At 34.8% G+C, this 15,212-nt stretch overlaps 1 protein-coding gene across 2 annotated transcripts; it reads left to right on the forward strand.

Annotated features, from left to right (window-relative positions):
- The first annotated feature begins 867 nt into the window (after nucleotides 1-867).
- On the forward strand, nucleotides 868-6,550 carry LOC110762947 (uncharacterized). 2 transcript variants are annotated; one of them, XM_021965673.2, is made up of 8 exons: nucleotides 868-1,449; nucleotides 2,843-2,945; nucleotides 3,061-3,235; nucleotides 4,101-4,254; nucleotides 4,769-4,886; nucleotides 5,030-5,201; nucleotides 5,761-5,817; nucleotides 6,407-6,550. In XM_021965673.2, the coding sequence occupies exons 1-8, from the start codon at nucleotides 1,142-1,144 to the stop codon at nucleotides 6,415-6,417; spliced, it is 1,098 nt and encodes a 365-aa protein (XP_021821365.1). In that variant the 5' UTR covers nucleotides 868-1,141; the 3' UTR covers nucleotides 6,418-6,550. The 2 variants fall into 2 exon arrangements, with proteins under 2 accessions (XP_021821365.1, XP_021821364.2); XM_021965672.2 differs by having other exon boundaries at nucleotides 869-1,449; nucleotides 5,764-5,817.
- Nucleotides 6,551-15,212: the final 8,662 nt, after the last annotated feature.

The raw sequence follows: 15,212 nt of genomic DNA on the forward strand, positions 1-15,212 counted from the left end.
ACGACAGCCTACCTGACAGAAATCAATTGAGAAATCAGAAAATCCAAACCCTAATTCCCAACTGAACAAGTACAACCTGACCCTGTCTGCAGTTTCCAGCAGTAGAATCAAATTCAATGGCTAACCATGGTCACAATCAGGTTTCCAATCTCATATGTGGGTATTCCTATGACAACACACTACCTATGAAGCTAGAAAGAGAAGTGCCCAACAAGGTCATTTTGGTCATTTTCTTTGGTAATATCAACAATGAGTGAGTTTGGTTTGTTATTGTAATCTTTCTTTAGTTAAAGATCCAGTTGGATTCATATTTGCTCTGAAAGTTGCAGTGTTCTTTTTGGAGAAATGCCTCTTTAGCCTACCCAATTGGACATTGCCCAAAACCCAACCATAAGGGCAAAACAGTCCAAAAATAAGAACATAGGTTTCTGTGCGACAGTTCCAAGGCCAAATTTTCTTTTTTAAAAAATATTGCATTTTTTCTCAATATTGTTTAATAAAATTTTAAGTCGTAGTTTTTAGCTCTAAACAAAATTATTTAAAATAAGGGCCTTGTAGCACACTCGAGTTGTTGGTATAGTTTATTTTCGCATGAATGAATTTGATTTTAGGCAGTTTGAATCAAGTTTCTTGCGAATCTTTAAGAAAGAGTATTTGGCAAGTTATGAATTTAACGTTTTAATTTCATAAGTTGAAAGACACTTTAAATTTGTATGGATCGCGATAATTATGTGTATTTATAATCTACTTTAAAATAGTGCATGTGATAATAAAGTAAATCCTAGATTTTTTCTCTTTTACCTTTTTTGTTTTTAAAAAAAAATTTTGCCAAATTTTCACCTAATTTGTTGAGTGCGAATGGAGTTAACCTAGACTACACCACCAAGATGTGTAAATGCTAGTTCGAAGACCTTAGACCCCAGCCAAGCAAGCTGCAAGATAAAATTTCAAATTCCAGAAATACCCTCCACCCGCCCACACGCTACACACCATTACCCGCTTTGTACTTTCTCCTTCTTCTTCACAGGTTTCACTTGCATGAGACTCCATTTCCCTTCTCTCTCTCTCTCTCTCCCTCGCCGAAGCATCTCTCAACTCCAATCACCGCCCAGATATTGGCAAAGTTCAGAGCCTAGGAAAAATGGTTTCGAACTCGGACATCCTGACCCGGCTCACAGAAATCCTCAGCACTTCTGACCTCGACACGGCCACCGCCGGCAGCGTTCGCCGTCAACTGGAAAACGATTTCGGAGTTGATTTATCGGACCGGAAAAAGTTTATCCGGGACCAAATTGATATTTTCCTCGAGACCCACAGTGCCAAACCCCAAGACGAAGAAGAAGCAGAGGGGGAGGAGGTCGGTGAAGGGTCGGAGAATGCAGAACAGGAAGAAGATGGAGATGAAGAAGGAGAGGAAGAGAATAAAGGCAAAAATAAAAGGAGAAAAACGTGAGTTAATTTTTTTATTTATTTTTTAATTGCATTTTTTGTTTTGTTTTATTAGTGTTTGGTTGCTGGGAAAATGGGGTTAGTCGGTAGGAAAGAAATTGAGGTTTTAAGTTAATGAGGATACCAGTTGCCCAATTTGGCCTCTCTTTTTTTTTTTGATTTATTGGGTCCCACATGATGAGAAATGCGGCTTTTTTTTTTCTTTCTTCTTTTCTATTGAAATAAAAGCCAAGTCAATAATCTTTTGGGATTTTGGAGTAGTTGCAAGAAGTAAACTAAATTCCTTTCTTGATATTTCTGTCAACTATGTGCATCCAATTGCAGTTTTTATTGCCTTTTCCTTTCTTTATCAATTGGTTGGCTGAAATTTGTATTGAAGTTGATTTCTTTCTTTCTGGTCTTAAACTTTGGTTTCATAATCCACAACGTCATTGCAGTACATTTCTTATGTGAACATATCATACTTTGCACTTAGAAAAAACACATACGACCCTGAATGAAGAAATAATGAATATTTTTTCGGTGTTTCTTCATGGAATGCTCATTGAATTATCAAATACTGAGGTTTTCGGTGCCGGTAGCAAACTGACAGCAGTCTGTCTTGCTGTCTTGAAACTGAAAAGCCTCCTAAAAGTTTAGAGTATACATTTTTTAAAGTTTGCATATTTAGAGTTGGGGAGTAATGAGAAGTTTCTGTTTAGTGAAGAATTTGATATGGAAGTATACCGATTGACAGTGAATTGGAAATGATCAGTTCAGAATCTGTGGCTTAGTTCTCATTTAATAACAGTGACTTTGTATCTAGAGATATGGCCCTTAAAGTCCACCTTACTCATTGTAAGGAAGTACTCTTTTTTATTATGATATTACTTGTATGCCTAGAAATCTGTTTATCCATTTAGCTCTACATAGTTAATACTACATATTTAGAGCACTATATGAAAGGAGTTGAAGCTCATACTATGATTACATTGACAAGTCAAGGATATTGCGCTATATGCTGGAGGCTAGTACTTGTACGACTAACATTCATTGTCTCCTGTTATTCTAAGGAGCACATATATGTTGAGAAAGCTTTGCATTCATCTATAGGCTAATTGTCTTTATGACCAAAAAAAAATCTATAGGCTAATTGTCTAATATGATTTTGGAATTTCTCAGAGTAGGCTCATATCTCTGAAATCCAGTTCGGGGATGAGGATTTCTTGACATTGTTTCTAGAAGAATGAATTCTCTGTGTACTTGTTTTTAAGTTCCATCTGTGGTTGGTTACTTTTGTCCTCAATATATGAATGATTATGTGATGTATTTGACTCTGTAAATACGTATTCGTGCTGGGGCTCTGAGTTTCTGCTATGCACACTTCTCTAAGTTATTTTATATTGCCAAACAGGGTGGATAAAGGAGTTGTCAAAAGAGGTGGCTTCAACAAAATATGTAGCTTGTCTCCACAGCTTCAAGAATTTGTTGGAGAGCCCGAAATGGCCAGGACAGAGGTATAATTTATTAGGTTTATGCAATTTTTTATTGTTTTCTTTTCAATGCATCCTTGTGTTGTATGGAGATTTTGGAACCAAAATGTGATACTTATTCTCCCTCATTCATTTTTAGGTAGTGAAGAGAATTTGGGCCTATATCCGTGAAAAGGATTTGCAGGACCCAAAAAATAGGCGGAATATAAGATGTGATGAATCACTACATTCCCTTTTCCGTGTTAACTCTATTAATATGTTTCAAATGAATAAAGTTCTCTCCAAGCATATATGGCCGCTTAGCAGAGAAGATGGTATGTCTAGAATTACTTTCCTCATCCTTCTGATGACACTTATATGTGACCCAATTGTCTTTGTTCATGATGTTAACTTGTTTATATTACCTTAGTACCTTACATGTTGATTTTCCATATACTCAAGAATGTGCGTAGTGTTGTTTTTTTTTTTTCTTCTTGTTACTCTCCGTTTGATGAGCATGGTATGTGCAGCTGCTTGACATGCATTTCAACTCTACTAAACTTGAATGTGCACTCAATGAAAGAGAAAAAAAGGACATTCCTACAAGACGTACACTATTTTATACTGTAATTCACTGAGGACAGGCAATATTACTAATTGTTTATTCTCCAGTTTATGAATGATTTTACATTACGGAGTTGTATGAATCAGCTTATGATAGGATGGAACCCTCCTCTTATAGGTTCTCTTGGATGCTTATCCATTTCACTTGTACTTTGCGCATGTGGTTGGTTTTTCTTACTAAGAAGAAGGTATAACATTTGGTTACAAAGCTTAATAAAACCATGATTTTTTAAAATTTGTGCGTTGTTATTTTTCTTCGGAGCATGATTTCATTTTTTTCCTTTCTAGGTTATTTTGACTTTCTGTAGCGCCGGTATAATACTGATATATTGGCTCATAAACTATTCTCCTTTTTCAGTATGTCCATTAGCTTAGCATGGGGTATCTGTAATTTATTTTACTTTTTTACAACTTCATCTGCCAACAAAAAAAAGTCTTCCAAATAGGATCATTTCCGTATTTCATGTAATGGTATCTTAAAATTTTGTTTATCATTTACCTTTAGTATTGTCACCCTGAAGTTGCATGTTATAGTATTTATTTGAGATTTTAACACCGTAGCATGATGAAACTCAGAACCTGTAAAGCAAAAGAAGAAAGGGGAAGAAAGTGATCATTCTGTCTCTGAAGGAGATGTAAATAATGTAGCACAAGAGGAAGAAGAGGTGGAAGAAGAAGAAGAGGAGGAGGAAGAAAAAGTTACTAAACAAAAAGAAAGCAAGAAACGAAGGTTACTTTCTTTAATTTCATGTCTTATCCTTTTGTGTGTAGGTTTTTGATTTTGTTGACCTTGTCATTGTTTCCATTATTTTTTTAGTTCTTCTATTATGCATGTTCAACATTTGGAAGTTTGATATTTTAACTTGAAGTCCTTGTAGAGATGTAATAATGATTTATTCATTATTGATTTGCATAACTAGGCAAAAACAGAGTTCCTGGATATTTAAAACTGTAACTTCTAAATCCGATCATTGAATTCACTTATTGTCTATTTACTTTATCAGAAGATAACACCCGTAGAGTTATTACTCGTGATAGTTTGACTTCTCCTGCTTTCCCCTGCTCCCGCCCAAAAAAAGAAAAGAAAATAAAGTCCATTACTGTTTATTTGTATAATGATATGTACTGGGTACATAGCAACCTATTGGATATTCATAAGACCCTCTATGGCTGTTTGGACGATATACACCTGGTTCCGAGGTGGCTGGTGTTTATTTTTTCTAATATAGTGTGTTATCAAGTAGGTCTGCAAAAGTGGATAAAGAAGTCAAGAAAAGGGGAGGAGGTGGCTTTACCAAATTATGCAGCCTTTCTCCAGAACTTCAAAAGTTCACGGGAGTGCCAGAATTGGCCAGAACAGAGGTACTAGTTTTAGATTTTCAGAAAACCCCTTTCTCCTTGAGGAAAAAGAAAATATTTTATTTTATTTTTAGCCAGATGATATCGCTTTAAGTATAATTTCAAAACTTATTGTATACTTGTTCTCATTTCTTTTCCTGAATTAGGTTGTGAAGAAACTTTGGAGTTATATCCGGGAGAACAATTTGCAAGATCCAAATAATAAACGAGAGATAATATGTGATGAGTCATTGCGTGCCCTTTTTGATGTTGATTCTATCAATATGTTTCAAATGAATAAAGCTCTGTCCAAGCACATATTGCCCTTAAATGGAGAAGGTATACATTTTCAATAGACATGCATTATGTTTCCTACGTACTTACGGTTTGGGATGAATTTGATTGTCATAAATCCTGTAGTTTTCAGTACTGATAAATCAAAATGCATTGTGTAGAATAGGGAAACTGTTTCTTGGATGTGATGCTTTTTGCACATTTATTTCTATACTTCATGCATATGGATTATGATATATTGATAACTTCACAAGAACGGGTGATAGGTCAGCAGGAAGGAAGGAATTATTTAATTATTGTACTCGCTCTCCGACATATGTTGGGTGGAACATGGTTCCATATATTTCACCTAGAGCTATACCCATTTAGCTTCATCGTGCACATAAGTAATTTGAAGTGTCTCTTTATCTACATAGTGCTGCTTTCAGTTTGTTTGTATGTCCAGTGATAAAAGTGATAAATTTTCTCAAGGAAGAATTTTAATTCATCAGAAGTGTATGCCATGCTATCTGTGCTATGCTGTCACAGAATTTATATTCTCTCTCATTGAAGTTTTGACAAATATTTTGGTACCTACTTACAAATTGTGTCACTTATAATCTAGCAGCACCAGATAACGCTTCACAAAAGGATAAGCAGTCTGAACAGGAGCATGAAGAAGGTGAGATATATCAATATATATAAAAAATATATTCAGGTCTTCAGCTATCAAACTTTGCTGGGTTGCAAAGTTATTGTATCTTCATGCCACATCCTGCATTCTGGTACTGGCATAATGTTTCCAAATAATATGCTAAGAAATGAACCAAGGTGCTTTCAGTTATGAACTTATGAGTCTCAGCACCAATTTCAATATTCAGATTCAGATGACCCTAAGCAAAGTGAAAACGACTAAAGAAAGATGGTTTGGGTCTTCTTTCTCTCCTACCACTTTCGGCCCAACATTGAATGATGTTGATCCAACACACTATTTCAGAGCAGCTTAATTTTTTGCCTACTTTTATTTCCCATTAATGTATGTCTAAAATCCAAATTATAGTGCCTGGGAATCATTCAGGTAAAATTGGCCCATTTTCCAGTTACTTGAAGTTCAATGGGATAGACATACCTGAGGGAAGATGTTATGTTTGATAGAATAGATACATTAATGACTGTTTTCTACCATATTGCCATTGCTTTAGGGTGCCACTAGATCTTGGTACCGACTGCTTAACTTCACACCTGCTTTTGGCTGTTTTTTCCCCTTGAAGGATCCCTCTGATAACCGGAGAATGAAGTGTTATGATAAGCTAAAAGAACTTTCTGAGGTCGAACCCTTCAATGGCTTCTCAGTCCCGAAGCTTCTGACTGCTCATTTCATCAAGACAGGACAGAATGATGCTTTAGTGTAAATAGTTTTAGCCCAATTAAAAGAGGGCGTTTTTGCACTAGTCATTATCCTTTCCTAAGTTTTGTACTTTTTATGCTCGTAACATCTCCAAGAAATGGAAATAGAAATTTTGAGAAGCTTGATCTTGCTACCAATGCCCCCCTCACAGTTTTCTTCTGCATATGTTTACAGGCCCGGTGTCATTTTCTTTTCGTTCCCTTTTCAAGGGATTTTGGCAGCTTAGCTTAGCGCAACGTTTTTTTTTTTTGTTCAAATGCTAAGCATAATAAGTTGAAACTGAAGATTGACAGAAAAGAACTTTAATCCCTGTTATTGTCTTGCTGGAGTGCTGTTCAATCGTTGCAAAATAATTTGTTTTTCTGGTGTGCATGATAGTCTTTAGCCAATTTTCTCTCTTACTGTGGTTTAAGAATCAGATATCATGCATACATCAATCCGAAGAGAGAAATTTGATCACACTTCAATCTCAGCATTTTTTTATGCTGATTTGGTAACCAATCTGGGCGTCACTATCCTTTATGGACAGTCACTTCTCTGATGTGGAACAATTGTGTTTGATCTATTTGAGACTGATTTTGGAATGGCTAAAAGCGATTTTGAAGACATTTGGCACAAAACATGAAGTGCTTCTGTATAAAAGCCTTTTCGGGAGAACACCACATGCTAGGGGATTTTTCAGGAAGCATTTGGAATTGTAATAGAGAATTCTGACGTGATTCTAATAAAATCGCTTCTAGCAAAGGTGCTTACGAGTAAAAATGTTTTCCACTGAATCTTCCAAAAGGGCTCTAAATGTTTGGGCCTTCTTGTTCATCATTAAACTCCATTTGGGAATGTATTTATTTGTTTAACTCCAAATGGGATTACAAAACATGTCCACCAAAATGTAATTGGGTTTTGCTCGACCTACTTAACCCTCCCCCTCTGTTTGTTGGGCTTCTGGGTGGTTGATGAACAAAACGTCAATGTCCCTTGCAAGTCAGTTCCCAAATAAAAGAAAGAAACTCCTTTATTACAAGGGCAAAAAATTAGAGATGAATAGTGTCAGCAGCTCTAGATCGTGAGACTTGTGTCCTCAGATTGGAGGGCACGATGCCATTATTATAGGGACAGGGACCAGCGAGCTAACTCATCATGGAGAATAAGAATGCGCAATCAATATATCCTAGAAAATGCTTGCAAGGAAGGAAGGTCTCGAGTTCATGCTCTTTTAAATTGGTGTCTGTGGTTATAAATTGGGCCAATTATTCTGTGTGCACAAGTTATCACCATATTTTTGGGTGAAATACATGAAATCTTATTCAAATATTCCATCTATTTATGAAAAAAGTTTTTTTTTATAAATATTTTTATTTTTTATCATCAATACGAACACTTTACATAATTTTTTGCTAATCGTATTGAGTTATTAAATATAACACATGATACCATTTATTTGGTCGCAACTCTGATCACTTTTAAGTCATAATATGAAAATATATGTTAGATACGACACGAAGGGAGTTTGATATTTATACTTATTTTATTTATTTATTGATATTATGCTTGTAAAAGAGCGTTACATGTCTCAATTTTAGTAGATTTCAGTCGTAGACAAAGCATCAACATCGAAAATATAAGCATAATATCCTTATTTGCAAGCAAAGCACAAACCAAACCATTGATATTTGATGGAATGGAGAGTCGTGAAAGGCACACTTTGGCCACATGGGCATATGTGGTGTAGAATTGTAGAGGAAGAAAGAACTGGGAAGAAGAAGAAGAGGGTGAGAATGAAAAAGAGTAGAAAACAGAAGCCCAAAAATGGAAAATGGAAAATGGAATTAAGGAAGGCGACAAAAGAGAGAATCTGATGGGAGGAGGGTGTTGGGCCCACCATTATTCCTGAATGTTAAAAGCACCGCCGCTCGTATGCGGCGATCCGGATTCCCTACCCATCATTCTGCCACGTCATAAGCCATGATCGCCCTCCCGACACTCCCCACGTTTTTTTCACCGTACTGCGTACCACTCCACCGTAAAAGCTTTCCTTTCAATTCAAGACTCAAGACGGAATCTCCACAATATCTCTCTCTACGCATTAGTGTCTCCTTTTTCCTTTTTTTTTCTTTTTTTTTTCTCACTAAAATATAGAAAATTATAAATTCAAGTAATTTTATTGAGCATTTACCTCGGTACCCGAGTATTTACCGACCACACAAATTAAGATGTTACCGACTACATTTTAAATTGTGTGATTTGCATATAATGGTAATATAAAATTAACTAATTCTTACTTTTTACTATTGGAAGAGTTCTTTAATTCGACTGTCTTTTTGTTGTTTATTAAAGAATATATAATTGATTTTGGAAGTAAGAAAATCAAATTAGAACGAACTTTTTTCTAATAGTTGCAGCCAAAGTTTCTATTTGTGGTCCAAACTCATGTAGCTAGCTAGTGACAATGAACACCATGAATTTATGACTTTGACAAATGTAGTATAATTCCATCATGCGCATGAAGAGAGGAGGTTCAAGCCGACAAAATATCATAATTATTTACAGCTCATTTTGTATGCAATTAGATTCAAAACATTAAAGAGATTATATAGGCATTAATTTGTAAGAAATAACGGAAAATGCTAGGGAGATAACATGATGACATTATGTTTCATATCTCTTATAATGAATCCGACCTTACAGGAAGTGGTCTATAAATGTGATATTCCGAATATTACTAAGTGATTGTTTAATACGTCTTTAACACTATGCCAGATTCTAATGAAAAATAGGTGAGATCTACTATTGCACGTTGGATCTCACATGAGACCAAACCTATATACATCAAAAAAATTACTAATATATCTTTCGAATGCAAACTCTTTCTTGATTTATAGAAAGGTAAGATCGATGGGAAAAGGGAGAGTGGAAAAAAATGATGATGATGTAGTTGGAAAGGACTTGAGGGAGGGCCCAATAAGTGGAATCCTTGCAAGGACCAAGCAAGAACACAACACACCAATAATGCCATTGAACAACTCCTTTAAAAGCAGACAAAGACACACCAAAACCCTAGTGACAAAAACAGCCTCACAAAAAGTTGCGAGAAGGAAAAAAAAAAACTGTAAATTTTTTGATATCTAGCATTATTTAAAAAGATTCTATCCGTCCTTGGCATGCAAAAGGGGACCCACTATTATTTGCAAAAGAGAAAAAAAAAAATGGGGGAGGAGAGAGAGAGAGAGAGAGAGGCAAAAGATACCCTCCCTCAGGAGGAGGGCTCGCAGAAATTGAAATGGCAAGAAGAAAGCTTGTGATCACGTGAAAGATGCTTTTGGGGTTTGATAAGGATTGTGTGTGTCTTCTTCGGAAGCATTTTAAATTAGGTATCTTATTGTGTTTGTTCTTTTGATTGACCCAACAAGAAGCTACTTGCCTTTGTAAGTATCTTGAAAGTGAGAGGGAATTGGCTCATGCACTGAATCTTGTGGAAATTTTCAGACGTACACATTGGAAGGTGCAAGATACATATGCTTTTCCCTATCTCGTTATATAAAAATGAGTATAATCAATTCATTCTTCAGAAGATTTGTTGTTTTCAAATCAGAGAAATTTTTGTATCGCCTAATAATATGAACTGTACGTACATCAAAATTATATACCATGTCATCGATTATATGCATCATGTCGACAGAAAGCGTTATAAACACTCAAATGAAACCATTTGAAACTCATAAAGCTACAAAAAGGGGTAGAGGATCCAATTCTCTACCTCTAAAATCTTAACACATACACCACGGCCGGGTGATAATCTACATAAGTTTTTTTTTTTTTCAATGAATCTATAGGGCTGGAATTCGGATGTGGTAACGATCAACATCATAATAGGGCTGAATATATTGAAAATTTATTAATGAAATGTAACCTTTCATACAATGAATAAATAAATAAATAAATAAACAAAACGTACAAAACGTGCTTAGCAGTGGATGCGACGTGAGTAAACGTATGGTAATCAAAATTATGTTTTTTTTTTCAAATGAAGAATAAAGTAGGTGATGATCTATCTACCTATATATATATTTATATAAATAATAAAATGCATTAATCTTAATCCCCACCGACAATTGCATTTTGTTAAAATTTGTCAACAAGGAAACTCACTAGCTAATACATGCCTTTGGGAAGAGTTGAATTAATAGTCACCTCCTTAATTTCACTGTAAAAGTTGAGTTGGCTGTGAGTCAACTCGCACTCAAACTCAGAGATCTTTGTATTTATTTTATACTAAAAATTTAAATAAAAAAAAACGAATTTATATATTAATTATTTGTGATTCTGCGTGTTGCTTTCTTTGATGGTAACGTGTGGAAAAAATAAAATCATATATATTGTGTGTGGTAGAAAAGTACCGAACAGTTGGGTGGTACAGAGATACCATTTCTTGGATTCCAGAGAGTTACAAAATAATATCTTCAAATCAAAATTGAGATGCTTTGCTTTGGCACTCAAAACACAAGTTGGTTGGCTTTCAAGCGGTCAAGCCAAGTTACCTCTCTCTTTCTCTCATTTTCTCCTTTATCTCTATATTTTTTATAAAGTCTTTAGAGTAAATTCCATGCCTTCCCTTTTGTTTATCTTTTTCTTGAATTGTTCAAAGACCTGGCTTCAATTCCATGCCATCATTTGCTTTCATTAGAAGCAGGATTGAGAGAATCTTATCCCTCTTTGACCCATCATATGAACAATATAAAACTAAATAAGCACACAAACAACAGGGTATAGCACAATTGTTTGAACTCTCGATGTTCGAAACCTCTAGGCACCCAATGAATATCTGTGTAACCGCCCACCCATCGCTTGTACTAAAAATAATAAAATAAAGGAAAGATCACACTGTGAAATGACTCAAATGCCCTTCCGCGAGTCCCTCATAATCTTGCCATTTTCATTTTGCATTCATTAGACTAAGAGATGGTTAGAATTCTACAAGAGTAGCTAATTTTGCACTTGCTGGAATAACGGAGTCTTGTTAGGTAAGGTGTCATTTGCTGGGGTGCCTTTGGAGAAATTACACCAAGGGGGGATGAATGGAGTTGACGGGATAGAATTACACATGGGTAAAACCACTCATGAAAGATGTTTGCACATGATATCATTTCTTCTTCTCCATTTCTTGTGCTTTGATTTATCACAATGGCCATGTGAACAAATTGGGATTAGGCTTCAGTGTATCAAATCTTCTGTCAAACTTTTTTTTCACGTCAAATTCTCGTTTACGACATTTGAACTCGGAATATTTTTCAACAAAATAATTCAAATGGTCAATATGAAATACATGTGAACATGTAGACTCTCTAGTGTAGATGTGCTCAAAAAAGCAATTAACATTGACCAAGTAGGTTTTCGTTTAAATATGTAAAGCAAGAATTTGGTAGATTCACAACATAACATGGTGTAATTCTTACATTATATTGAGGTATCATAGCATTATGAAAGGAAAGAAAATATCATATCATTTTCTTCTTATTACCCACCAAACTTGTTGTTTTTTCTTTCAACTTATTGACTCAACTTGAACCAAAACATAACGTGGGAAACCCAACCAGTTGTTCTGGGGAAATAAAGAGATTATTTAAATTGTTGAAGAAATGGTAGAAATTTTAGGCATTAATTGGGTTTTTTTTAGAACGTCTGAATATTTAATTTTTTAAAGGAAGAAGATAAAGATATGGGGAAAAAATTGGAAATTTCAATTACTTTCATCTTATTCCCGTACAAGGTATTTAACAAAATGCAATTATATTGCTCCCAAATGGTCTTGGGTTCAAGTTCACATGATCTCTGTGCGTTTGAGTTTCTCCCCTCCCTCTTAACTTTTGTATAAATAAAAAAAAATTGCAATTGTATTTTGTTTTCATGAATTAATTAATATAGTGCTACCGGCCAAAATAAAAATAATATATCGGTTCCTTTGGCCAATGGAATTTGTTGACAGAAATTTATATATTGTCGAGAAAACAACTTTATAGCCCATTTGACTCAGATATATATCTAGGTTTAAAGAATATGATCATTCTTTTTTATATATATATAAAAAAAACTTTGTGGGTTGAGAAAAAGCAATTAATTATCATTCTGGCTTGAGAAAAATAATGAATATCTTTAATTTTTTTTTTAAATAAGAGAATGTAGCGATAGTCTAAACTATAAGGGAGAGGGATTCCCCACACACATAAACACAACTATGATGTCGTCGGGATTCGAACCTGAGACCTCTGGTCTACAAGTCAAGTCTCTTTTCTATTGGGCTAAACTCCGTTAATTTTTTTTTTTTCCTTCAATTTTAAGAGAGAAAATTGAACACAAAAAATACATTTTAGTGTTTTTGTGTGTGTGTGTGTGGTGGATACACACGTTAGTGCTTTCTTATGTAAATAAAAAGACCTAGAAAAATTGGAAGGATGTGATAGGAAACTAATGGAATGGAATAGACACAAAGATTCTTAGCTTACAAGCATCCGACAAAAACTAATGGAGATGCGAGAAATTGGAGCCGGATCCAATCCAAACTTTCTTTAATTAATATATTTAAAACAAAGAAAATTGAATTTGGTGGAGCAGCTTCAAAGAGAATACTAGAATTGAGATAGATTCTTCAATTCTATGGACTAAAGAAAAGAGATGGGAATCTAATGGCTGTAAAAGCCTGTCTTTTTTTTCCTTGAAAAGGGCATCTTCTTCTCTCTTCCTCCTCCCTCCTCCTGCCAACGTTAACATATATATTTGTTCCCTACTGAAATCTCTGGCGATATCGAAGTTGGCCCCAACATTTTTCACAAGATTCCTTATCTCTAAGTTTTTTTAGCCACCTTTGCTGAATTGATGGGTCCATAAACATCACCCAATCACATGTTGCATAGTCCCTTAATAATTGCTCTGGATTTTGTTGGTTTTCTAAGTGTCATTAATCAATTGATGCAAATCGGAATCTATAGATTTATTTTGATTTTTTTGCTTTTAATCTTTATAAGAAAATAGGGAGATCTTAATTTTCATCATGTACTCAACTAATTTCGGGAGGAGCAATTGCTCCGAACCAACTAGTGGGCGATAATGTATTTAAATCACACTTTAGGTAGGGATTAATCCTATTCGAACACGCCAAATGACTTATGAACCTTCAAGGAAAGATGACCTAAATTTTGGATTTTGGAATCCAGAAAAAGGCACATAAGAAACAAATTTGGTGATCCACCAAGCCGAACCCTAAGGTTTGAAAGTGGGGTGGATTCCTTTGAAATTGGGGTAGAAAAAAAAAAAAGCTAACCACTACCCAACAGCATAGAAAGCCCTGCCAATGGTAAACAAACAACTACTATTTTTTTTAATTAATTTTTTCTACAAATTGTTAAATAATCACATGAATAGTAAATAGCGGTGAAGGACTGAAGGTCATAAAATATTGTATATCTGTAGGAATCTTAATGGACATAGACTGACTATAACATGAAAATTCCACTTTGGTGGCCCTTCTGTTCCCATTAAAGAAATAACACCACTTTGACCTACAAGCCAGGGCTACAAAAAGTGGGTTATAATTAGGGCAAAATTATATTCTCCATTTGACTGAGAATGGAGATTGGATTTGGAGGGTTAAGATCCATGCTCAACAACAAAATTATAAAAGATGTAAAGCTATTTCAATATAATTAACTTTGAAAGAAGAACAACTTTTAGGTTGTGAGATTTGACCATTTCAAGATATTTTACCATATTATTTTTACTCTATTTTTACCTGCCATTTCAGAAATGTTTCACACAACAAAAATGACCAAATTCTAGAGAATCTATTGGGTTCAAAGTTGGTGATGAGGCCTCAAATTGGTGGTTGGATGCTTTTAGGGTTATGGCTTAGACTGCCTATTGACCATTTCCTTTCACCTTTTCTCCATGAAGGGTTGCTTTAAGATAATTGACCCTAATTGGCCAACTCAAGTAAGCATGTGGGGATATTGAGCAAAATGAAGATCAATTTCTTTATCTGATTCTCTAGCATATATATCTTGTTGCTTTGAAGAATAAAAGAGGCATTCATTCATGTGAGCTAAATTGGTCATTAAATTATAGATTTTGGATTGCAAGTTGTTTGCTTAGATCATGGGTTTGAATGTTACATGTGAGTGTTGGCTGTTCAACCTCTTTTTCCTTCATGAACATCCTCCTTATATAGTGTTCATCAATCAAACTATATTTTGATTTCTTAGGGTAGGGCTTTAGTATGTCGATCTTCATGGGGCGACCTAAAATACATGACCAAAAGGCAAAAACATCTGGCTCCAACACAAGTGTTTCTTTTTAATATGTTTATACTTTCATTTTGCCCAAGTATGTTAATGTATTGTATTAGTTTTTTGAAAAATGTTTAGCTCTATTCACATGTGAGGATGCATGCCTCCATACACAATATAATATAACGGACTCATAGACCTAAAACGAGGCTATACGATTAGTCACATTTAACTAGGTATTGAACTTATCACAAATATATATATCATCATCGTCATCCATGTTAGTCGAACTTGAGATCTCCTCCAATCAAGCGGAGACATACTATTAGACCAAATTTGTTTAATATATCTTCATGTTAATCTCATAAATGCTAAGCCACAATTGGAAAGCACAAA

This window comes from Prunus avium, chromosome 8 (genome assembly GCF_965620075.1).
Source record: "Prunus avium chromosome 8, drPruAviu1.hap1.1, whole genome shotgun sequence".
Lineage (NCBI taxonomy): Eukaryota > Viridiplantae > Streptophyta > Magnoliopsida > Rosales > Rosaceae > Prunus > Prunus avium.

Coding starts and splice junctions, on each gene's coding strand:
- LOC110762947 (XM_021965673.2), top strand. CDS start 1,142: ATGGTTTCGAACTCGGACATCCTGACCCGGCTCACAGAAATCCTCAGC. Junction 1,450..2,842: donor AAAAATAAAAGGAGAAAAAC/GTGAGTTAATTT, acceptor ATTGCCAAACAG/GGTGGATAAAGGAGTTGTCA. Junction 3,236..4,100: donor GCCGCTTAGCAGAGAAGATG/GTATGTCTAGAA, acceptor GATGAAACTCAG/AACCTGTAAAGCAAAAGAAG.